The 26,144-nt window shown below is 44.7% G+C and overlaps 1 protein-coding gene across 4 annotated transcripts in view; it reads left to right on the top strand.

The window, feature by feature from the left end:
• The window catches only part of PAFAH2 (platelet activating factor acetylhydrolase 2), a 29,522-nt gene extending 25,372 nt beyond the window's left edge, over positions 1-4,150 (top strand). For all 4 annotated transcript variants that reach the window (XM_057700811.1, XM_057700802.1, XM_057700818.1 and 1 more), the window contains one exon: positions 3,029-4,150. In XM_057700811.1, the coding sequence (XP_057556794.1) occupies positions 3,029-3,123 (95 nt within the window). In that variant the 3' untranslated portion in view covers positions 3,124-4,150. The remainder of the gene's footprint in view (positions 1-3,028) is intronic.
• The last annotated feature ends 21,994 nt before the right edge of the window (positions 4,151-26,144 follow it).

Raw genomic sequence — 26,144 nt, 5'->3', positions numbered from 1 at the left:
AGGGGATTTTCATGATTAGGCTTGTGTTTGTAGTCTGGCTACATCATGGAGGATGGGTGAGATGGGGCAGGTTGAGAGGCAAAGAGCCCAGGTAGGAGGCTCTTGCAGTATCCAAGTGATTAAGAGATAAGACAGTGAAAAAGGGCAAAAGCTCTCAGCTTGGGGTAATCAGTTTTGCGAAGACAGAAAAGCTTTTTGGTGGCCATACAGTACATCGTCACATGGGAAACTAAAATAGGTTGTAGGTGGCTCAGCTGAACCTCTCACCACTCCTAAAAAATACCTCTGAGAGCAGTGTTCTGCTGACACAGGGATTGTTACCTTCTGTTAAGATTGGTGCTTCTTTCGTATTAACTACATGCAGCTCCTGTCTCCACCTACTCATCCTCCCTCCCACTCTCCTGGAAGACCATTTCCCACCTTCCTCTTTCTCTTCAAACCTCTAACACCTTCCTCCCCTATCCTGTCTCTCAGCTGATTAACTTTGTCTCCTACTTCACTAAGAAAATGGAAGCAGTCAGTACATCCTCAGAATCCCAACACCACATCTACCTACCTTCTCACACATACTCAGCTTTCTATCTGGTTCCTAGAGGTCCCTACTCAGTTGTCTAACTGGGCCAACGCCTCCACCTGCACACTGGATTTCACCCTCTTTGGTCTGCTCAAGGTGATTATACCGGCAATTTTTTCCTCTTTATGTTAGATCCTCAACTTTTCCCTCTCTGCTGGTTCATTTCATGCTGAAATTTCTCTTTAAAAAAAAATCTGTCTTGACCCACACTTTGCCCCCCAGTTACCACCCCATTTCCCTGTTCCTCATGAGAGCAGAACTCCTCACAAGAATGTCTTCTTTTTCTCTGATTCTTCTCTTCTCATTCTCTCTTGAACCTACTCCAGTCAGGCTTTTGCATCCCAGTCCTCCATGAAAACTGCCTTTGTCAAGGTCACCAGTGACCTTCACAGCACTAAATCTGGTGGTCACTTCTCATTTCTCATCTCACTGAAACTCTCAGCAGCTTCTGAGAGAGTTGGTGACGCCCTCCTCTCTGAAGCCCTGTCTTTACTTCCTTGATGCCCCTCTGCGGATTTTCTCCTGTCTCAGTGTCTGCTCCTCCTGCATCTTCTTTGCTGCTTCCAGGGCTCAGTGCTTTGACCTCTTCTCTACCTGTATCCCCTCATGTCATCATGAGGCTTTAAATGCTGTCTCCATGCTGACAACTCTCTAGTTTACATCTCCAGTTAGACCTCACCCATGAACATCAGATTCATATAACCCACTACTCAACATCTCTACTTGGGCTTCTAAGGGACATCACACACAAGAACGGCTTTCAACTGCAGTCTTCCCCTCTTTAGTTAATGGTAACTCCATCCTTCTAGTCACTTAAGCCAAAGTCCCCATTCTTGTCTCTTCTCTTACACCTGCCATCTAATCCCTCAGAGAATCCTATTGGCTCTACCTTCAGAATACAAATGAAAAGTAATCATTTGTCACTATCCCCACAACTACCATCCGGTCCAACTCATCTCTCACTTGAATTACTATAAGAGTTTCCTAATTGGTCTCCCTATCATTGCCCTACACAGTCCTTCCTTAATCAGGCATCCAGAGTGATCCTTTCAGAAGGGAAGCCAGATCTGGTCACTCCACTGTTCGGGAATCTCCAGGGGCTCCCATTTCTCTGAGGGGCAGAGCCAGCGCCCAGCGTCCCTCCTGAGGCTCTTGCCCGGGCCTGCTTCACCCTCGCTGTGCAAGCCTCCACACCCCAGGCACATTCCCGCTTCACGCCCTTTGCTCTGCTGTTCCTGCTGCCTCGAACGTTCTTCCCGGGTGGTCTCATGGCTCACTCCCACCTCCCTCACGTTTTTGCTCAAATTTCACCTTCCCAGTGAGGCGCACGTGGGCAACCCTCTTTAAAACATCGTACCACCCCTTCCTCCCCTCACCCCGCGCCCCGGCCACCAGCGCTGCTTCTGTCGGCTCTCTTTTTTGCCACAGCACTGCTCACCTTTTCACATCCTATGTATTTTGTTTTGTTTATTGTTCTCTCTGCCTCCTAGATTGTGAACTCTGGGAGGGTGAGACGTTTCTATTTGTCCGTGGCTGTACTTTTGGTGCCAAGAACAAACTGTCGCACATAGTGGTGTGCTCGTAGTTTTTGAATTAATAAATATGTCGCACTGTTTGTCGAGGACCTCTTCCACGCCAGGTTCTTGGCAGGGCCCTGGGGATCTGAAGATGAAGGAGAGTGGTCGCTGCCTTCTGTCCCAGGTTTTTGTTTGTTTTGAATGAAAACACCATTCGCCTGCTCAGCTGTGTCCTCCTCCCTCAGCCTGCAGCCTTGGCCCCTTCCTGACTGTTCTCGGCCTGTCAGTGGATCCATCTGCCCTCGGGCGCAGGGCCCGCTCTTGAATCATGCCCGGTGTTCCGCTGCCTCCTGGCATCGCTGCCCTGTTCCCGTGCCCTTCACTGAGGGGGCCCTGGGTTCATAGCCACTGGTCGGCCTGTGAAGGATCTGTTCTTGCTCAGCAACACCCACGGGCTTGGAAGTGGGCTTTCCACTTTCTCACCCTTTCTGACCGGGGCTTGCGTTCTGTCTCTACCACTTACTAGCTGTAATGACTTTGGAAGAATCAGGTAGCTTCGCTGAGCCTCAGTTTCCTCAACTGTAAAATAGGGCCAATATATTACTTAACACATAGAGATATTATGAAAATTAAATGAAACAGCGCATGTTTAGCAAAGTCCTTGGCATGAATTATCCTTCAATAAATGCTACCTTCTGTTGTTATTATCATTACTGACGTGTTATGGGTTAAGCAAGTCATTTCTGAAGCACATGTATGAATAGCAGTTATCCTCTTTGCTCCCACCATCACAACCACCATCACCAGTCCTTTTAGTATCCCAGCTGCTCCTCTCTCTAGGCTAACCCACTGAATCCACGGTAGCTACTCTTTGCTTTAACCGTGCAACAGTTTACCTAACCTTTCTGGTTTTGTTTTGTTTTTTTCCCTCATTCAGACCTGAAAGAGGACTATGACCAATGGAACAACCTCATTGAAGGCATTGGACCATCGCTAACCCCAGGGGCCCCACACCATCTGTCCAGCCTGTAGGCACAACTGGTCATTTGTGAAAGGTCACTGAGCTGAGTTCCTATCTGGGGACTGCCCAGGGACACCCATGTCCTCCTATCAGGAAGTGGTCATCATGACCCACCCACATAGGTTGAGAGGATGTAATCACACTGCTGATTGGATAACTGGGTACTTGAATCTTGGACTTGATCTTAAACTCATGTTGGGACTTGGGTCACTCGCTGATTGGCAAACTGACTTTCTGGGGACTGAGCCCTGATGGTGTGGGGAGAGCAAGAAGTTGGATGGGGCTGGGGAGAACCCAACCCCCAAGTTGAGCAGTATGAACCCTGTTAACCCAGCCAGCCGACTCCTTCATCTTGGGCCAGTGTGGCTTCTGCAGTGGAGAAATGAAGCCAAAGGGTGGAGGGAAACTTCTCACTGTCGGGACCTCCAGCCCAACCTGGCACTATCTCTTCCTCCCTCTCTGCCTTCTCCCTCCCCAGGGCCGCTTGGTGAGTTTTGAGCACTGTAGGTAGCTCTCTAGGATATCGACCACCATCAGATTTTCTGTTTATTTTCAAGCCTTCTCATTGCATGAAACATAGTCCCGGGCATTTAGTCAGGATGAAGTTATACTTGTGAGTCTGTGGAAGGGGTCCTGATAGCATAGGGAGAGGGCCTGAGGGCTAGCAGATACCTCAGAAGCTCTGGATGTCTTAAGAGTTGTGCCGACAATATAGTCTGACAGGAAACAACTTACATAGGTTGAGATGGAGAAGGTAGAGTAACAGTGTTAAGTAACCATTTGAACGGGCCCTCACCGCAAAAGGGAGGGAGTTTGGTTGGTTCAAATTCAGGAGCCATCCCTAGAGAGAAATCTTAGGAACACTTTGGTCTTGCCTCTTACCTCAGATATCATGAGCCTCCGGACTTGCTCAGAATCAGGGTGCTGTCGTTGTCTGTCTTCCGGCTCTGAGGCCGAAGCCTCAAATTTAAGTCAAGATATAGACTGAATTTCCATTCTGTTCCACTTATATGAATGATATTAATACTCATGTTTGCCTAATGATATGTTTGCCTAGAATATTTTCTGTATTTAATCTGCATTACAGCAAGATGGGGAGCCATCTGGAAGTAACTTTTCCTTCTGTCTTTCTTTGATCGCTCGCTTACCACTTGTACCCGGGTGGAAAAACACTTGAAAAGGAAAGGAAGTCTTCCTAGGGATCTAGTTCAAAGCTGTCTGGGAACATCAACCTGAAACACCCCTCTCCGCTACTCTAGACCTCTCACCTCAGTCCAAGTAGGGGACCCTGGAGGAGGCAAGAGCAAGAGGGAAATGTGTCTCTACACAACAGGTCCAAGGTCAGCATTGCCGAAGCAAGCTCGAACTGCCTCCCATCTCGCAACAGCTGTTCTTTCTCAGAGGTGAAGCACCAGCTCCACTGAGACTGTGGACCTAGCTGGGGAAGATCCATGGAGTCCAGTGAGATGTAGCATAAGGAGCATATCATTAAAGCCTGGCCTCTAGAGTTCTGTCGCCTGGTTTTGAGTCCAGGCTCCACCACTGCTAACTGGGTAAATTGGAGCAAATTATGTTCTCTTTCTAGTCTCAGTTTCTGCATTTCTGAAACGGGGATCTGCATTATGAATAGTTAGGAGGATTAAGTGAAAGAATGTATAACCCATGGGTTATTTATAAGTATGTTTCCTACTTTCCAAACGTGAGATTTTTCTAGTTACCCTATAGCTATTGTTTTCTAGCTTAATTGCTTTTGGTCAGAGAACATGACCCACACGGTTTTCATCCTGGGACTTCCTAGTTGCCTCAGTGTGAGGTCAATTTTGTAAATGTTCCACGCATACTTAATAAGACTGTCCATTCTGAAGTTGTTGGCTTGCTGTTTTACTCAAGAACACATTATGGATTTCCTTCTATGAGCGCGTATACAGATATATCATAGGGCCTTCCAACCCCTAGACAGCGACCAGAGCCCCTCAGCACTCACAGTATCAGCAGAAGCCACCCCTTGTACCTGGGGCTGGCTCTGCAGACGCTGAGAAGTCAGTTCTGACAGCATTAGCGTATGAGACCCAACTTCTGCCTTAGACCCATAAACAATGCAGGTATATTTTGTAAAGACCTGGAACCTTCCTAGAGAAAGAAATTGTTCGGCAGAAACTGGATCCATCTCCTCCATTCACTTCATGTTCAGGTAATGACTCATTTACCTGATATCATTGGAGTAGGTGAATTCTCCTCACTGAATATTATCCTTTAAGTCACAAAATGTTATATTGACTATTTCGAAGGGTAATTTGTCCAAAAGATAAGCTACACACTTCTTAATGTGACATGACCTCGTTTAATTTTTAGGATGTTTCAATCAGGTTAGACGCAACTGTACGGTAGTAACAAACAATCCCCAAAAGCAATGAAAGTTTACTTCTTGCCCACAGTGCTTGTCCTCTGTGGGTCAGCTCCAGACTCTCCTCTGCGTCATCTTTATCCTCACTTGGGGAACCAGGCTGGCAGAGCTGCCACTATCTGGCCGTGTTGCCATTGGCCATGGTGGAGCAGGGAGAGAGTGTGGTGAAGCACCTGCTTAGCCCTTAAAGCCCCTGCCCAGAAGTGACCCTCATTATTTCCATTCACATTTCATTGGCCAAAGCTAGTCGTCTGGCCATGCCTAACCTTCCATACCATCCCCAGAGAGCAAAAATGCCTATGACCGGGTCTAATGCCAGCGCAATGGCGCCCTCTGGTCTGTGAAGATGTGGCCACTGCATGGCCCCCAGCTGCTGGGCTCTTAGTTCTTTTCATTGCTTTTCATAGTTTGTGTTGTCTCCTGTGGTCAGCCTGCCAGCCGCTCTCTTCGTTGCCCTGACCGTGCCAGCCCCCAGCAGCTCTCCCTGTTCATTTCAATTTATAACTTCTGATCAGCCACATTATTTACAACCATCTAAAGTAACACTAAACAGTCACTGAGAGAGGGTTTTAGGGACATTCCTGCAACTAGAATGCACTGCCTTTAGTGCTTAGACTTTGTAATCCTTCTTTGATTGCTCAGAGGGGGTATCGCAAGCCTGTGATCTTTTGTCCCAGTTTTTTGTTAGCTTCCACAGAATTGAAGGGCACCGGTTAAGTGGCCTTTTAGGTAAACAAGGTAATCCTGCGTATTAACTGACGTATGCTGATAAATTGCACTCTGGTGAATCCTTTCCAAAAGCAAAGATGTCCTGAGTTTCTTTTGCATCTTCTTGTTCCCCATCCCATTATAGAACCGTACCTGTGGAGGCATCCTAGTGGTATAGGTATATTGTGAAGTTTCTGTGCACAGAGTGGTGTGTCAATTAGGAAGGACGGTAAGTAAATACAGGATGGAGTGAGATTCCTCATCCCTCCCACTTCCTGGACGGGTCAGGCTAAGACTGATTGGGTTCTTGTTATGCCCTCAACAGTCCCAAAGCCCCTTTCCAGTGTGTGTCCTGATACAGCTCCCCTGCTGGTCCTTCTTCAAGAAGACTACTGGGCTCTTGAAACGTCAGTTGATGGATTACAACTCTATGTCTTGGCCTTGTGGGGACCTTCATCTGCCCCCTTTTGCTTCTGGGGCATCACTTATCCCTGGGCCTGCAAAGGGACAGAGGGACAGGAGAGCCCACACTCTGTACTTGGGACCTAGGAAGTCGATAGGAAGCTCACTTCTGTCCTGTCACATCCAGATGCAGAGGCCAAGTGTCCCTGGCCATAGCTGCATGGAAAACGACATTATCCGCATCATAATAGCCAGCATTTATTGGGCCCTTACTGTGGTCCAGACTGTGCTCAGAGCTTTACATGCTTTACATGCTGTTCACAGTAAGCCCATGAGGTCAAGTGGTATTAGCCTCATTCTATGTATGAGGAAACAGAGCCATAGAGAAGCGATTTGATTAACTCTCACAAGAAAGAATTTAGCAAAACTGGAATTTAGGCATCAAAATCCAAGCTCTTAATTACTGGGCCATACGGCCTAATAGACACACTTGGTTTTGCACTTTCCCTGTCTCTTTAAACTGTCAGGTTCTGAGGAATGTAATTTCATGAGATTGACTCAAGAAGGTCAAACTCTCCAGCAATTTCTGTATGACTTGTATTGAGATTCAGCGATATCTTTAGCGCTACCGAGGAGTGGGTCTGGGGGAGAGAACAGCTTTGCCGAGGGCTGTGGGCCAGGTGCTCTGTTGATTTGCCAGACGAGGAAAGCAGTTCAGGGAAGAAGAACATGGTCTGAAATCAGACATTCCAACACTATTAGCCAGGTGACTTTATGCTAATTTATTGAAGTGTTATGAGTTTCAACTTCCTCATCTGTAAAATGGGAATTCTAATGGTGTTTACCTCTTAGGGTTGTTGCAATAATTGAATGAAATAATGCATGTTAAGTGCTTAGCACAGTGTCTATATTAAGGGCTTCATAAACATTAGCCATCACTAGTATTCTTTTGTTTGGTCCTCCTTACATACCCACAAGGTTAGGTGGCCCTTGTGCTGAATGGCCCCAGATGGTCTTGGTCTAATTCTTATTCCAGCTTCTTCAATTTCAGTGAGCTCCCGCACATGAAGCCTGCTAACTGCCACCCAGCTACTACTGTCGTGGGAGGGTGGAGCTCGATGAAGAGAGACAATTTTTCCATTCTTTTCACTCCAATCTCCCTGCTCCTCACATCAAAAATCAAAATCCACACCACAGTTCCAGCTTTGCAGGTTTTCTTCACCACCAGGGAGAGGCTACACTCTTAGGTTCTGGTTGGGTTTTAATTTCACACCAGTAAACCGGAGGTCCTGAAATGTTGAGTGGGAGACGGAGAAGATCTGTGTAGAGGTTGGCCAAAAGGACAAGGACCTGGGGATAGGGAGTTTGTCGCGGAGGCTCGTTTATGAATTTTTGTCTGCCGCCTTTGAGGCTGAAGTTAGGGGGTGAAAGTGCCCTGTGACCGCCTCAGGAGAAACTCTGAGGCCTGAGAATGGCCTGTAAATGACCTCTGCACAGCTCTCTCCCTCGTTGTCGTGTCCAGTTCCCGTGAGGTCCTCTTATTTCTTCCCTCGCCATGGTGCTCACGCCCAGGCCATCCTTTCTATTTCACTTGAGTCTAGTCCCTCCATCAACTCACCCTGGAATAAATTTTTTTTTAATTTTTTTCTTTAATTTTTTTTTCTTTTTAATTTTTAGTTTTTTTGCAATAATTTTTATAGCCTCCTGGACTCGAACCTCTCTTTCCCCTTGCATTCTGCTGCCAGATCTGTCTGAAACATCACTTAAAAAAAAAAAAAGACCTGTTTCTTTTTTGATTAAGAAAAATTAATTTCTTTGGCTGTGTCACGTCTTAGTTGCGGCATGCTGGATCTTCATTGCAGCACGTGGAACCCTTCTTTGCAGCATGGGGGTTCTTCGCTGCGGCATGCAGGCTTCGCTTTAGATGTGGCGCGCGGGCTCAGTTGTTGCAGTGCACGCTGCATGTGGGAATCTTCATTTCCTGACCAGGGATCAAACCCACGTCCCCTGCACTGGAAGGCGGATTCCTAACCACTGGACCACCAGGGAAGTCCCTGAAACACCACTTTTATAACAAAATACAAGCCTGGAAGGGTGGTCTAATGGAAAGAGGACCAAACATTGTCTGGAGCCCCGGGTTCTTAACTCTCTCACTCTATCTTACTCTGTGACCTGTATGTACGCTTTCCTCTTGTGACTTCAGCTTCCCCATCTATCAGCTGGGATGTGGGGTGGTGGTTGAGTCTCTGTCACTGAGTTGTCAAGAATCTACAAAATTCCCTTTTCTCTGTAGAACTGCATCTCCGCCCCTTGCTGTCTGTTCTTGCTCTACCTCTCCTGTCCTTTGCTTCTTAACCCACATTCTTCTTTTCTCACAGTCCCCTTAATATGCCCACCCATCCCCCAAATAAACACGTGTGCCTTTTCTTGCCATGTTTTTGTGCTTGCAGGGCCTTCCCAACCTCCTTGCTGTATATCCTGACACCGTGATTCCTTTAGGCCCATTTCGAGTTCCACCTCATCTACGAGAGCCTTCTTGATTAGATTCAGCTAACATTTGATCTCTTGGCCTCCTGCTCCCCAAGAGATGTAGGTTCTGTGCCATATTTAGTACTTCACTTTATCACATTATTCCAGGAGCAGGACCCATCTGTTGGACGGGAAAACATCCTCCTGTTGACGGACACAGGGAGCAGGGATTGCCGTCCCCTCCCCACATCCCCCATCAGCTTCTTGTTCCTCAGCCAGACTTGGGAACAGCTGGTGTTCGTCCAGCCCTCAGATGTCTCCAGCTGCCCCTGCTTCCTTTTTCTTTTCTGGTTTTCCCAGATCCCAGCTGTGGGGCCCAGGGCAGAGCCAGTGACAGAGCAGCCAAGGGCAGGTGGAGTGAACTGAGATGCATGGACATGTAGTGTTTGAGAGTTAAAAAGAGGGCAAAACTGAGCACAAACCCCACCAGTGTTGAAAATGAGGGAAAGCAGTTTGCCAGCTTATTTTTCCCGTCTTGCTTTCATCTAAAAAAAGAAGCTGCTCAAAAACACCGTCCTCCTCAGCCTGCTAAGCCAGATGGTCCCTAGATGCTCAGCTTGCCAAGTGTGCATATATAATTATTCATTTTCATGGAATCACACCCAGGTCTGAATTCAGACACTGACACTTTCTTTTGCCATTTGATCTAGAGCCAGTGAATCCTTCTGAGCCTTTCTTTATTTTCCTGTAAAATGGGGTCACTAATGTCTGCCTTGCCCACCTCAGGATTTTTTGGGGGGGGAGAGGGTTTCAGTGTAAGATATAAGAGCACTTCGTAATTTACAAAGCACTAGACAAGTGTGTGTTGCTGTTAATAATAAAAGTGCTGTATTTTGTTTTTGCCATAGCACGCTACTACTTTATGAGCACTTGTTCTATGCCAGATACTGTGCTAAGTGTTTTACCTACATTGTATCAGTTAATCCTAACAACATTCCTGTAAGGAAGTGCATGTTACCCCATGCCACAGATCAGGAAAGTGAGGTTCAGAAAGAGTTGCTAGCCCAGCCACAGGCACCTGGGGTGTGTGTAAGTACTGGAGCCAGGAACCTAAACTGGTGGATTCCAAAGTCAGTGCTCTTAATTCCTGTTCATTCCTATCTAACAAAAAGAAAGCAGTTCTTTACCCTGTGTAAGCTAAAATACCCCACAATTTGATCTCCAGTAAATATCCTAAGCAGTTGTGTCATACAAAGAGTCATTTATGTTGAAGACCTGACTGAGTCCTAACAGTACGCCTTGAATTGCTTTTCTAGCAGTAGAAGTAGCTTGATTCCATCCATCCATCCATCCATCCATCTCATATAAAGTCAACAGTTCAGGGAACAAATCCAATAGTGCTATACTCTATAAACAATGGAGCCAGCCAGCTGGCAGAAAAAAATTTTTAAGTCTCTAACCCACATCTCGTAGATTCACGATTTTCAGCTCTAGATGCACATCAGAATTACTTTGGAAACATAAAAATACAGATGCCCTGGCCATGTCTCCAGAGACCTAGAAAAGACCATTCAGAAGATATAAGGTGGAGACCAGGTGTGTGCGTGTGTGTGCATGTGTGTGTGTGTGTGTGATAGACTCCAGGCGTATTTATGATATGCAAGGGTTTGAAACCCCTGCTATGATTTGACACTATCGGCCTATTATACCTTCTTTTATGGGTCAGGGATAATTGCTAGCTGAAAATATAGAATCATTAAATTTTAGAATTGGAAGAACCCTTACATCTTTTGGTCCAAGAGGAAACCAAATCTCAGAGAAATTCTTCAGGTAGTTGCCAGACTTGAATTAAAATTCAGATCTTCTGACTTCCAGTCTAGTGCTTTAGATACATCCGTGGGTGCCAGGGTTTTGTTGAATTATTAAGAAAATCCTCAGGACCCATTTACCATGTCTTCCATGATTTCCAGCCACCATACCTTGGAGTGTTTGTAGGGAAGAAACCTGGGCTAGACTCAAATGGCCGTTTTCATATGTGTTCATTCATTCTATAAGTGCTTACTGAAGCCTGCACTATGGCTGGCCCTGTCCTCCTGGAATTGAATCTAGAGGGCAAGAAAGGCAAGTCACAGGAGGGCCCCGTGTGATGAGTGCTATAATAGGGGGTGTATCAAGCTCAGAAGTGGCACACGGTGTTCAAATCAACTTCAGCAGAGGAGAGGCTGAAAAGGAGAGTATCATATACTTGAACTTCATATTTGTATTAGTTACCTATTGCTGTATAATAAATTACCCCCCAATTTAGCAGCTTAGAACAACAAAAATTATCTCACACTTTTCAGGAATTCTGGAATGGCTTAGCTGGGTGGTTCTGGCTTAAGATTTCTCATGGTTGCAGGCAAGATGTCACCTGGAATTTCTGTCATCTGAAGGCTTGCCTAGGATTGGAGGATCCACTTCCAAGCTGGCTCACTCACACGGCTGTTGGCAGGAGGCCTCAGTTCCTTACCACACGGAGCTCTCCATAGGGCTGCTGAAGATATGGCAGCTGGCTTCTCTCAAAGCAAGTGACCCAAGAGAGGGTAAGGTGGAAGCTGCAGTGTCTTTCATGACCCAGCCTTGGAAGTCACACTCCATCATATCCACAATATCTTATTATCACACAGGTCAGGCCGATTCAGTGTGGGAGGGGACCACACAAGGGCATGAATACAAGGAGGTGGGGATTGTTGGGGGCCATCTTGGAGGCTGGCTGCCTTGCTATTGAAGATGAATGGAGTTTTCCAGATAGACGAGAGAGAAGAAAGGCCTTCCAGGCAGAGGAAATAACATGTAAAGGCACAGAAATGTGAACAGTGGAGCAGAGCATGATGAGGGCATTGTAACTGGCTTGGAGAAAACAGGTGAAAAATAGGGACATAGGGGCAATTACTGAAGAAATCAGAGAACACCTTCTATGCCAAGTGAAGGAGTTAGGCCTTTATCGGGTGGCCCAGTGGTTTTTAAGTGTTTCTGCATATTGGAATCACGTGAGGAAATTTTAAAACTTCTAACGCCAAAGCTGCACCCTTATCAATTAAATAAGAATCTCTGGGAGTGGACCTGGACACCAGCAGGTTCTAAAGTTTCTCACGTGATTCCAATTTGCAGCCAAGGTTGTGAAGCAGTGCAGTAGGTGATGTAAAGTAACGGAAAGCCTTGAAACAGGAGAGCCATGTCAGCAGATTTCCAGTCTTTTCTCAGTGATGGGGAAGAGCAGATTTACCTTCCTCCTCTGCTCACCTAGGAAATGAAATATTCGAACTAGAAAGGCCCTATCATCAGGGCTCACCCCCTCACTCAGGTCTTGTATGTTTCATCATCTCTATTACCAACAATTAAGCAAAAATAGCTAAACTTCAGCAGCCCAGAGTAAGTTCTCAGCATCCTAAGTTGCCTGTTATTTATAAACTTCCAAACCTCATGTCAATGCCAACGTTCTTAGATTAACATAATCACTCTAGAAGGTTTTTCCCCCCACTTAGCACTGTTTCATATGTGCATTTTTCTATTTCTGCACGGTCCTCACATCCCACAGTCTGAGGCGGTAGAGTGTAAGTGTTCGGGGCATGGCCCTCCGAGTCCGAAGGACCTCTGGATTTGAGTCCTGAGGGTATCACTCATCAACTCGTTGGGTGACTTAACCTCTCGGGGCTTCAGTTCACTCATCTGAAAGATGGTGATAATACCTACCTCAAAAGATACTTGAGGATGTGAAATGAGATCATGTGTGTCAAGACCTCTGCCTAGTGCCTGACATGTAGTTAGTGTTTAATAAATGTTTGTTATTCTTCAGCGTTCCAAATGGCATTTTTACATTCTGTTGCATCAACTCTCACCCGCCCCCTCCCCCATTCTGCTTAGCAGTTCTCTCTGTTGTCAGTGTATTTGAGCCATTTCTAGTTGTTTTTAGCTATAATATTATACATTTCCTTGTGTACATTGGTGGGGTGTTTTTTAAAAAGTTATTTCCCTAACTTCTTAGTGGTGGAAACCGAAGATTGGAAGGTGTAGTAACTTGTCAAACAAAAGTCACAGTGCTTGTTAGTAGCAGAGCCAGGACTAGAGCCTAGGTCCCTGAGTCAAGACACCCTGAGTCTTAACTTCATGTTCTTTCTACCCTGCCACCCAGCCCCCATACTCACTGGGGACTTGAAGACGGGCCCTTCTTGCCTTCTCTTCTCCAGGCTGAATGAGTCAGATCTCCCACTGTGTCCTCTGACATCTCTTCTCCCATCCTTTCATCATCCTAGAGGTCCCTCATCTTCCCAGTATAATTGGAGCAGCATCCCTGCTGGCCCTCTGGGGAGTGGGAGCAGACAATGGCTAATGCTTTGGAGACCCAGCCTCATCTCTCGGCGCCTCTGGATCTGTGTTGGTTGATGTTGTGCCGTCAGATGGGGATGAGGATCCTGCCTGACTTAGACATACCCCCTCTCCTACCTGGACCGCTGTCTGACTTTATCAAACCCACCTTCCCAGAACAGTAGAGCTTAAAGGGACCAGAGAGAGCGTTCTCTGTTATTTAAAAAAACAAGGAGACTGAGGCTCAGTGATACAGGTTGATCAGTGGCAGATCTGGGACTGGGGCCCGAGCCTCCTGATTCCTAGTGTGGTGCTGGGGAGAGGGCACTGGAGCTAGGCAGGCCTGGGTGTGAATCCCAACTGTGTGAACTTGGGCAAGTGAGTTAAATGATGCTCAATCTCCTTTTCTGTAAAGTGGAGATACCCAGCTCGGGGATGTTACAAGGGTTAAACAAGATAATGAATGTGGAGAATAGAGCACTGTGCCCAGCAAATGGTGGTTCTTAGGCACAGTACAGTGACTTAGAGTTTGGTCTTTGGAATCATTTGGTCTTTGGAAACTATTCAAATTCTAGATACCCACTTATCAGCTGTATGGTCTTGGATGACTTGGTTTAATGAGATCTTGATTTAACAAGAGCTAGTACTTATTGAATTTATTTGTTCCAGGCATTATGCCTTAGAGATATTATTATGAGTGTCTTAGAGATATTATTTCATGTGACTTTCCCAACAGTATTTTGAGATAGGTAACATCAATATCCTGATTTTATGAATGAAAATACTGAGGCATAATCAGTTTATTTTCTGATTATTCTCTAGTTTGAAATCTTTTCTGCTAAACACACTGCTCTTCTCTCCCTCAGTGCCTAAGAATTTTCTCCTGCCTATGAGCTTTGGAGCAGGCTATAGTCTCTTAAATACCCCCTCACGCCTTCTCTTCACCGAGTTCTGTTCCTCTCCTTTCCAGCCTCGCTGCTGACTCTCCTCTAAGAATGCTACCCTGCAAGCCTCATACCAGCTGCCCAGCATCTTCTCGCTTCTGTCTGCTGTCAGCTCTGGATCTATTCCTCAGGTTTGTTAGTTTTACTTTTCTTGGTATGTACCTCTCATCCAGGTAAGCGCTTCCCGAGGGACAAATGTCCCTGGGCAATGCAGTGCAACCAACATCATACCTGCTTGTGTCACTGCTGGAGCAGGCGCTGGGAGCTATCCTGACCCTAAGCCAGGCTGACAAGTCACACACCACATACCCCTGCTCCATTACAATGAGACTCAGAGTTCACACCCAAGATGTGCGACTCTGAAAACATGAGTCCTGGCAAAAACGTGGAGCGTCGGACCACTTACACCCTTCCAGTGGGACAGGTGAGTGGGTGCAGCCACTTTGGAAGTATAGAGTTGAAGATGCTCATATCCTCCAATTAGCAAGTCTACCCCTAGGCATATGCCTAAAGAAATCTTTGCTCACGCATACACGTGTACAAGGAAACACATACAAAAATCGTTCGTGCAGCATATAAATGTTTCTTCATAACAAAAGTTATTGTTTCCCAGGAAGCTCCAGCTAGAGTTTTTAGAAGTAATGAAAATATTGAATTTTTTAAAATCACACTTCATTAAATTTTTATTGTGGTAAAATATATATAACAGAAAATGTATCATCTTAACCATTTTTAAGTGTACAGTTTTGTGATATTAAGTACATTCAGGTTGTTGTGCAACCCAAAAATCATGTTTCTTAATGAGCATATGTTTAAATAAATAGATGGTAGAACCTAGTAACTTAGGAAATACCTATGTTATTAACAAAACATTAAATAACCAATATTTTAATTCACATAACATTTAATTGCCTCTTTTCTCCTGTTGACGTAATAGATGTCATTAATTTTTTTCTTTCTAATCCTTGTGCATCTATTTTTTCCAGCTTTTTAAATTATGGAAAAATTCAGACAGAGAAAAGCTAAAATAATAATACAAGGAATACCTGTAAATTCATCACCTGAATTTAATAATTTGGAGACTCTTCTTGATGCAGTTTATGAAATACCACCTTCGTGGGTCTCTAAGATTAGTTTCTCTCTTTCCTGTCTCTCACCCAGGTTCATTTTGTTCTGGGATTCTTTTTCATTTGCTAGAGTATGCATACTTTTTTGAAATGAAGCGTGACCTCAATCAAGCCTGACCAAATCAAGACTGTAGGACCTCAATCTTATGTATGCTCATTTGGCTGGGAGAGAATTCTAGGTTCAAATTCATTTTTTCCCTTAGAACTTTGAAGGCCTCACTGTTCTGTCATCCAGCGCACAGTATTGTGGGTAAGAGATCTGATACCAGTCTAAGTCTTGGTCCTTTATTTCAGAAACTTTGGAGACTGACCTTTATCTTCAAAGGTCAGACACTTCACCAGTATGTGCCTAGTTATGCATCTCTTTTTGATTGAAAGACATTTATGAATAGAGGCCTTGGTTGATTGGTATAACAGATAGCTGGTTTAGGTTTCCTCTGAAGCACGTAAGTTTTCCTTTCACAGAGGATCTGTTTCCTGAGCAGGTCTGACCATGGGCTCTAAGTGGGCAGGGCCTGTCAGTAAGCAGGCTTCCCTTTAGGCAGTCTTGGGAGCTCCATAAATGCCAAAATGAAGAGTGGAATAATGTGTTAGGGGTCTGTTTGTTGCAACTGACAGAAAACAGACGTGATCCAGTTTAAGCAAAAAGAATTTATCAGCTTAGGAAGTTTGAAGAGGGGGTGCTGACAGACTGCATGGTGGCAAGATGGCTGCCAACAGCCCCCGATTCCTCTCACCCTTACAGTCTACCGTCCCAGAGGAAGACTCGGGAGATGTTCTCTCTGGGGCCCGTATTGTTAGGCCCCATGGAAGGAGGCTGACTCTGCTCACTGTGGACAGGAGTTAGGTACTAAAATTGGCCAGACCTAAGCCGTGGCCCACCTCGGATGCCCGGGGCAGGCATGGCACTGTGACTGACTGTTTACAGAACCATGTGGGGTGGCAGAAGGTCAGGCAGGCCCCCAAAGGGCAGAATTCCAGGCAGACAGACCACCCGTATCCTCATAAGGAGTCTAGGGTAGTTCATTCCCCGGGTGGAGTTGTCTCTTTCTTTCTCTTCAGGGACCTCTGGCTTTTTCACCTGGGAATCCTCCCTACGATCTCTCGCTTTGTTTCGAAAGTGCTTCCAATACCTTTAGCAGATTTTAAAGCAGCCATTCAACCATGGAGGCATTGATGCAGCACTATTTTTTTTTAACTATGATATCATTTATAGGCGTTAGCTAAAAATTAAAGCCAATGAACATATTACCACAGACAAAGACACTCACAGACTCACAAAGCAAACTCTGGTTAGCCACATGGAGAGTTTGGAGGAATGGATCAATTATGGTTATTGGTGTTAACATGTATATAATAACACATATGAAATATATAATCACCAAAGACCACCCTAGAGCAAAAGAGGTCTACACAGCATCCTGTAATAATCTATATGAGAACAGGGTCCTAAGATGCATAGGTACATGTATATGTATAAATGAACCAGACTCTGTATACCTAGAACAAACACAACATTGTAAGCAAATTTACTCCAATATAAAACAACAATTAAATTAAAAAAACAAACAGGAACTAATAAGGCCTAAGCTTTTGGGGGTTTGTCCTGGCCCATTCTACTCCAAATGATGCAGCACTATTCATATGAGGAAATTCACCCTAAAAACCAAATCATTAAATTTGTATATATTTTTTACTATTTGGCACAGGCTAAGCAGACAACCTCAGTCCCACTCTGAGCCCCACCCAATGCCAGCTCTCACCTCTGGAAATCAGGGATGGAGAGAGGCTCAGAGACATGGTAGAAATCAGGAATGGAGTCAAGGTTAATGATGGAATGAAAGTCAGGAGTAGGGTGAGCATCAGAGAGAAGGTAAGGGTTGGATATGTCTTTTATAAGCAACTTGATAATTTTTTAAATGGTAATTTTATATTTTGACTCAGTTCTGTCAAAATGTCTCCCATGTCAAAATGTCCCCCATATCAAATTGGCTTTGCCAAACTGCCCTGCTTTGAAGCACAGTTGGAGCGAGTCTCAGATAGCTGACTCCCAGGCCAAAGCTCTTATCAGATAGGGCATGGTCTCCTGGCAGATTGGGCATAGGCCCCGGGCAGGACAGATTCCAGGCCCAGGTTCTGCCCTCATTTATCTTGAATAGGACACTGCCTGAGCAGTTGGCCTGAGCAGATGCTCCACCCATCCTTTGTCTCACTCCCCATACCCCCTTCTTCTCTCTCCTGGGTTGCAGATCCGGATGGTGAATGTGGAACAGGCAAGGGTGAGCTAGCTGGCTGCTTCCACCCCCAGCCCCTGCCTCCTTGTCTAAATAAAGCTGAGGCCCAGAGGATGCCCTTACTTTCCTGCTGCACCCAGTTTAAGTTTGGGAGCTGCAGAGCCTGTAAGACTTCCTCTAAACTGCTTTGGGTGGCTGGGAAAGAGGCCACAGCCCCTGGATCCCTGGACCCCTGGTGGAAGCAGAGTAATTGCCTCCCTAGGGAGCAGTCCCTCTTTGCTTTAGGGTCTCAGCCTTGAGTCACTATTTTTATTTAGTTATTATTTTGTTTTGATTCCCCTTTGTTTTCTCCCCCATGTGTTTTCCGGCACTGCACAACCCCCATTCTTGATTAAATGATGCTGTCTCAGTCAGCTCAGGCTGCCATAACAAAGTACTATAGACTGAGAGGCTTAAACAACAGACATTTATTTCTCACAGTTCTGGTGGCTGGAAGTCCAGGATGAAGGTGCCAGCTGATTTGGTTCTGGGTGAGGGCCCCTTCCCAGCTTGCAGACAGCTGCCTTCTCACTGTGTCCTCACACGGCAGAGAGAGAGTGTGATTTCTCTCTCTCTCTGTGATTCTCTCTCTCTTCCTCTTCCTATAAAGCCACTAATTCTATCATGAGGACTCCACACTCATGATCCCATCTATACCTGATTACCCTCTACAAGGCACCACTTCCAAATACTACCACCTTGGGAGTTAGGGCTCCAACATGTGAATTTGGGGGGGTGGGTAGTAACAAACATTCAGTCCATAATAGATGCTTATTATAGAAAAATTTGAAAAATACACAAAAATAAAACAGAGGAAAAGCACAACCTAGTCTTACCAAAGGTAAATAGTGCTAGAAACTTCTAGCATATTTCCTTGAAGTATTCCTCAACACTTACTTTAAAAAATATATATCATGGGCTTCCTAGGTGGCGCAGTGGTTAGGAATCCGCCTGCCGATGCAGGGGACATGGGTTCGATCCCTGCTCCAGGAAGATCCCACATGCCGTGGAGCAGCTAAGCCCATGTGCCACAACTATTGAGCCCATGTGCTGCAACTACTGACGCCCACACACCTAGAGCCTGTGCTCCACAACAAGAGAAGCCATGGCATGAGGAGCCCGCACACCACAACAAAGAGTAGCCCCCACTCACCGCAACTAAAGAAAGCCTGCGCACAGCAAAAAAGACCCAACACAGCCAATAAAATAAATAAATAGATAAATTTATAAAAAATAAAAAATATATGTATATATCGTATTGAAGAGGAAAGTTAGAAACTTACACCCAGCTAAAAACTCCATGCTTGTTTTGCTTTTGTGAAATATGCTTGCTGCACAGAGAAAAACAGAAAAACAGGATGACCTAACAATTCAATGTAACTTTAAGATGTTTTGCTAAAAAATGGAATGTTCTGCACCTGCTCTTGTAAGTTTCTGTTTGGAAACTTCCATGCTCTGTAAACATGTGCACTATAAAAGTAAAGCTCACCCTGAGTTTGGGGCCCAGAACTTTGGAGCATTAGCTTGTCTGGTGCCGCCGGGTTAATTAACCTGAGCTCTCCAGCCCTCTGAGTGTGGTACTTGGTTTCTCGATGGACCAATTTCTGCAACAGTATGTAAAACTTTCTGTCATATATTTTCCCATATTAAACAATCTTTACATTTTATACTATTTATGTATTCACCGTTTTAAATGACAATAATATTTTACTCTATAACTGTACTATAATTTATGTAAGCAATCTCCTAATGCTGGATGCTGAAGTTTTTACTTTTTTACTCTAAAAATTAACATTATTTCTTGTTTGGAACTATTCTATGTCTTGACTGTGGCGGTGATCCCACAAATCTATCTGTGACAAAATTGCATAGAACTAAATGAACACAAATGAATGTACATAAAATAGTGAAAACTGAATAAAGTGTGTGGATTGTTTGAATGATGATTCCTTGATTATGATTACACAAGATATTATTGCTGTAGACTGAATGTTTTTGTGTCCTCAGAATTCATATGTTGAACCCCCACTGTGATGGTGTTTGGAGGTGGGGCCTTTTGGAGATGATTACGAGGATATTCAGGAGGGTGGAGCCCTCATGAATGGGATTAGTGCCCTTATAAAAAGGACACCAGAGAGTTCCTCCTCCCCTTCTATCATGTGAGGACACAGTGAGAAGATAGCCATCTATGAACCAGGAAAGGAGCTCTCATTAAACATGTAACCTGCTGATGCCTTGGACTTCCCAGTCTCCAGAACTGTGAGAAATAAGTGTTTGTTTTTTAAACCACCAAGTCTATGGTATTTTTTTAATATAAATTTATTTATTTATTTATTGGCTGTGTTGGGTCTTCGTTGCTGCATGCGGAGTTTCTCTAGTTGCGGAGAGTGAGGGCTACTCTTCGTTGTGGTGCGCAGGCTTCTTATTGTGGTGGCTTCTCTTGTTGTGGAGCATGGGCTCTAGGCACGCGGGCTTTAGTAGTTGCAGTGCCTGAGCTCAGTAGTTGTGGCTCACGGGCTCTAGAGCACAGGCTCAGTAGTCGTGGCATACAGGCTTAGTAGCTCTTTGGCATGTGGGATCCTCCCAGATCAGGGATTGAACCCGTGTTGCCTGCACTGGCAGGCAGATTCTTAACCACTGCACCACCAGGGAAGTCCCAAGTCTATGGTATTTTTGTTCTAGCAGCCCAAACAGACTAAGACAGTTACTACTGGGTTAAACTGGGGAAGAGTATATGGAATCTCAATATTATTTCTTAAAACTGCATGTTAATCTAAAAAGTAACTCAAAATAAAAAGTTTTTGAAAATCCACTATGGTAGACATCTTTTGTAGGTACATGTATACATCTCAACTCCTAATTATCTCCTTAGGGTAGAGAGAAATTACCCATAAGAAAATTCAGTAAGAAGTAAGAGCTCTCAATCACTGCACTTTGGAGATTATAGGCTATCGCCCAGGAAGCCTTATGGGCATGGAAAACTGATCTATATGTCAGCAGGGGAGGAGGGGTTAGCCATACTCACACACTGTTCTACAAACCCTGAATGACAGTTCACTAATTTACACTGAGAAAAATAAGTGGAGGGGACCAGACCCTCTCTTTCTCTTCCTATAGGCCCTCTACTGGCAGAGGCACCTTATAATCAGAAGATTGATTGGTGATATGGATGCAGTCAGAGCAAGGGAATTAGGTGACATGATTCAAATATTAAAGATATCAGGTTAAGGCCTGCTGCACACATCTCCATAGTAGGGCTAAACCATTGCCACGAGGGACAGACGATGGGTTCATGGGCCAGGGCACCCCTCACTTAGTAGTGCTTGAGTGGGGACAGCCTCTGTACCTCTCCTTTTCTGTGCTCCCGAGGTTTACTAACCCCTGTGCTATACACTACATTGTCCCTTTAGGTGTGTGAATATATTCTAGCAAGTTATAGCCAAACCTTGTTGACCTGGGAGTCCATTTGTTTCTTTAAGGCCCTTGTCCTTAACCCCTGGTTCCGTGGACCTCTGGAAGTCTCCAACCCTCTCTGAAATCGTATGCGAAATCTTGAATGAATGGGCAAATGTGCATTTTTCTGGAGAGAGAGTTTGTTGTATATATCGATTTTCAGAAAAGGATATTAATTTAATAATGAATATCATGTGGCCCCCGGGTTCCAGGCCTTGTACTGAGGGTTTTACATATATTATTTCATTTAATCCCTGCTGAGGTTAAGAAACTTTAACCCCAAGTTATCGGTTTGGGCAAGTTAAAGAACTACTGCTTTAAAGTAACTTCATGGGAATTCCCTGGTGGTCCAGTGGTTAGGACTCGGAGCTCTCACTGTCAGGGCCTGGGCGGATTCCTGGTTGGGGAACTAAGATCCTGCAAGCCATGTGGCAGGGCAAAAAATAAAGGAAAAAAAAAAAGTGACTTCGTAAGTCTCTTCTCTGGTACAGTCTATGTCTGTGCTGCAGGGAAGTCTTATTTGCACCACCCCCCTGTTATCTTCCTAAATGGAGAAAAATGTTATTGGCAACGAGCACAGACATGATCCATGCCAAGCGGAGCTGTGGAATGGCTTTGTTGTTCTTCCTAGAGACTGAGCTCCGTTGTCTGTGCAGCAACTCTAGTTACCTGTTTTATTTTCTTATACACAGATCCCTGTGTGCAGTCAAATTAACTTGTGAACTAGCACCTCCTATCTGCATCTCACCCACTTTGACAGCTTGGATGCCAACTTCTCCTATAAATGCCCTTTCTTCCAAAAAGCAGGCCCACTGTCGGTTTATTCTGTCAGAGTCTAGAACCTTCAGGTTTTCTAAAGGACCATTGGGTTGCCTTTTTTTTTTTTAAGAACTTTTATTGAGATACAATTAACATACAATAAACTGCATATATTTAGAGTGTACAATTTGGTATCCCAGTCTCCATTGGGTTGCTTCTTATCAAAAGTGGAATGAATTTCTGCCAGCTTTGCAATAGAAAGTCAGGCAAGAGGTTATTCAGCATTCACTTATTCACTGAATAATTCACTCATTTTCCAGATATTGTTCCTAGCCTTCATAGAGGGTAGGTTGTAGGGGAAGAAAACAGACAATAAGCAAACAAACAAGTAAAGATATAGTAGGTCAGATGCTTTTAAGTGCTGAGAAGAGAAAGAAAATAGGGGTGGGACATAGAGAGTGCCAGGGCGGAGGCAGCGCATGTTCACTTTGGGTGGTCAGGGAAGGTCTCACTGAGAAGTGGCAACTGAGTAAAGATCTCTGTGGTGTAGCACAGAAAACATGACCTTGGGGGTCAGACAGCCCTAAGTTCAGATCTTGGCTCTGTCCATTTAATTGTGTGACTTTGGGCTAGACCCTTAGCCTGAGCTTTAGTTTCTCCATTTATAGCAATGCAAGTAAAAGTACCTACTTTATGAGGATATTGGAATGAAATAATATATATAAAGTATCTGGCACCAAAACCATACATGGGAACCACTGTCATAGCTTTTGCTAAATGACTTTGAGGGTCCATCCTGTCCAGGGTTCTCATTTCTGGACAGTCTTACTTGGATCCAGAGGCCCAAGGGGAGGGGCTAGAGTCTTCTTCCCTTCCTGAGTCCAGCACCAAAATGGGGTCTAAACCTTCTCCACTTATGATTTAGAGGAAAGTCACTTTGCAGCAATATGAACACTCCTCTCTGAAAAGAGAGGCTCTTCTTTTTTAAAAAACTCCTCATTTTTCTCTCTTCTCTCTCTTTGAGAAGGGTGTGGTCTCCAATCTAGTTCACTGATTGCAAAAAACCTGGGTTGATTCAACACACTTGATCTATTTCCATCTCTCTACCGCTTGCTTAAAATAAGGAGCTCATTGCTATTCTGCCCACAGCTGCAACTAAATCATAACTGGGTTGGGTGTTGAATACATTTTTCTCTCTTCTGTTAAATACCATTTTCATCTGTGCTGAGCCCACAAGCCCTTAGATGACAGTGTCTGCTTTAGCGGTCGACGCATGGGCCTGAGGGAAAACATGGATGTTGAAGGACCCCTCCCTAGCTCAGCGCGAACTCCTGCCACCCCAAGACTTGTCTCCCACTGAAAATTCTTCTATACCTGCAGCTAGCCAAAGTCACCTTCCAAGCTGTCACCAGTTCCTCCTTCTGTTGTCACCATCTTTCATTCCTTGGTGAGGGTAGGAAGGCATTATAAGCCTTTGAGTCTCTAGTTTCTCCTGCAAAGGCTTGAATCTAGGAACCTGCTGGACTCAATTCTCCCCCTTTTTTGACTCTTGTTATAGGAGATAGAAAATTAGCAAAATGCTCCCAGGATGAACTGGGCATGAAATTTACCTAAATGTAACTAAATAAGATACTCTGAAATTTAGACTTATTGACTATCAGTCATTAAGTATTGTGAGAATATCTACACAAATAATAATTTTGGTTTCAGAATTTACCTATGTGGCAATAAAACAGTATCTTCAGTGTAAAAAAAAAAAAAGAAAATTAGCAAAATGAGGAATTCAAGGAACTCCAAAAAGCAGTTTCATAAACATGAATTAAAAGAGACTCTTGACTTCTAAAAAGAATGATGTCATACTCTAAATTCAGCCTGAAACTCATGCTTTTTCATATCTTCTCCTGTCCAAGCTTTCTCCTCCCACGTACCTCCTCTCCTCTTCCTTCCCATGATAAGTGTCAGCATTATTGTCATCATTTTATAGACAATCACATCAGCCCCACTGGGGAGGGAGCCAGTGGCTTGGTCCAGATTGGGATGTAAGGCTTCCCTGAGGACAAACTGGAGCCTGAAGTGTCCCATGACTGCCTCATCATTTAAATCCTATGAACTTTTCCTTTTCAGTCAGCCTCAGTACACTTGTGATAAGAAATCCTTGCCCCCACCGTTGCAGACATCAGGTATTAAGAAAGGAATAAGGATAAGTGGCCCACTCTACTATTGGGAAAACCGAAGGCAACTGGGAAAACCAAGGGTAAGGGCCCCACAGAGAGTCAGGAATACAGAAGAGAGGATCAGAGCCAGCTTCTGCCTCTCAGCTGGAGAAATGGTACTGTGAAGGAAAGGGTTTCCAGCAGTGGAGGTGGATGGCAGTGAGCTGCCTGCAAGAACAGCAAGAAAACAGACGCTGAAGCTAGTCGGCCTCTATCCAATCCTAATTCTGATATTTCTGAGCTTTGTTACCCTGGACAAGTTACTTTCTCTTTCTGAGCCTCAGTTTCTACATCTGTAAAATGGGAGGTGATCATATTTCTACCTTACAGAGTTGTTATAAGGATTACATGAGATGATATGTAAGAAAGTGCCTAGCACAGTGTACAATAAACAATAGCTATGATTATTAAATGTCTACAGAGTGCTAGACACCAGTTACTAGAAATAGTTGAGTAAGGCAGATTCCTCACCTCTGAGGAGTTCATTTTGTGGATAGGACAGGCAAGTAAATATTTACTAAACAGTGTAAAGGAGTAGCACTGTTTATAGCTTTGGAATAGATCTTCCTATCTCTAAGTGAAGTTAATTGTGTGAGAACAGAGACTGAACTCATGACCTTAATAATGGGAACATAAAAAAAATAATAATAGCAGATAGCTACTGGTCATTTTCAGGCAGAGAGTATAAAATGTCAAGGTGGCCAGAGATTTCATTTTATCCTCTGCAAGTCCTTATAATAGTTAAGTAACTGAAGAGGTGAGTGTGGCTTTTCCTATAACCGCCCTGTGAAGCAGACACATGCCACTTCTTAGGAAACCGAGGCTCAGAGAAAGTAAATGACATAGCCAAGATCAAATAGCTAGAAAGTGGAAACCCCAAGACTGGCGCCCAGCTCTGCTGGCTCTGAGCCCAGTGCTTCCACAGTTTCAGGTGTCTTCTTGCCTGGGCTGTGGATTTGGGCTTTTGCTAATAAGGCAAGGTTCCCCCAAAGGACCAAAGGATCCTTGGCCTCAAGCTCTTTTCCTTTTCCTGATATCCCTTTTCATGTGGGAGGTCACAGGGACAGAGGAAGCCAGTGGTGGTGGTGGAATGAGCCCCAGCTCCAGAGTCAGGAGATCAGAACTCTCCTGTGACTCTGTGCCATCTCTCCTGTGACCTTGAGCAGGTCACTGTACCTCTCAGCATCTTGGGGTCCTCGTCTACCAAAGGCAGTCATATTCCTCTCCCTGCCTACCTCCTGGGTATGATGAGAATCAAAGTAACAAGCAGTGTCAGAAATGCTTTGAGAGCATTAAAAGCATGCTAGCAAATGCAAGACGTGATTCCGAACATCTTCATACAAAAATGAGGGCTGGTGGCCCTAAGACTGTTTCTTTCATTCATTCACTTGATGCTGGAAACATGTTTATTGAATACTTCCCCTGTGCCAGATACTGTGTTAAGTACTAAGGACCCAAGAAAATCCCCAGGCTTTGAAGAATTCAAAGGGAGGAGACACAGATCTAAACAAATAACTGGCACATAGACGTGAGGGCTTTTAAAGAGATGTCCACAACTGGGGAGACCTTTTACTGAGGTGTCCAGAGGTGCTATGAAGTTTAGAGAGGGGCACCGTGAGCAACAATTAGAGCCAGAGGAGGCCCCACAAAAGGAGGATGAGAAGGAGGGTTCTAGATGTGGGGATGGAGAGGGAAGGGCAGGGGAAACCATGTGCACAAGGCATGAGGGAGTATGCGAGTAGTTTAGTGTAGCAGAGCACAGGGTGTTGAAGGGAAGTGTGGAGGCTGTTTCTTGTTGGGATGGAGCCTAGCGATCACCCCGGAGTTCTCCTTGGGGCATGTTTAGGTGTGTACGTCTGTCTGTATTGGGTTGCAGGAAGAAGTCCCCGTAAATAAAGTTCAGTGATGGAACTTCATTATGAGGTTCCATGCAGAG

Source organism: Hippopotamus amphibius, chromosome 1, assembly GCF_030028045.1.
Source record: "Hippopotamus amphibius kiboko isolate mHipAmp2 chromosome 1, mHipAmp2.hap2, whole genome shotgun sequence".
NCBI lineage: Eukaryota > Metazoa > Chordata > Mammalia > Artiodactyla > Hippopotamidae > Hippopotamus > Hippopotamus amphibius.
Note: the sequence above shows the minus strand (reverse complement) of the source record. Positions and strands in the feature narration are given on the sequence as shown.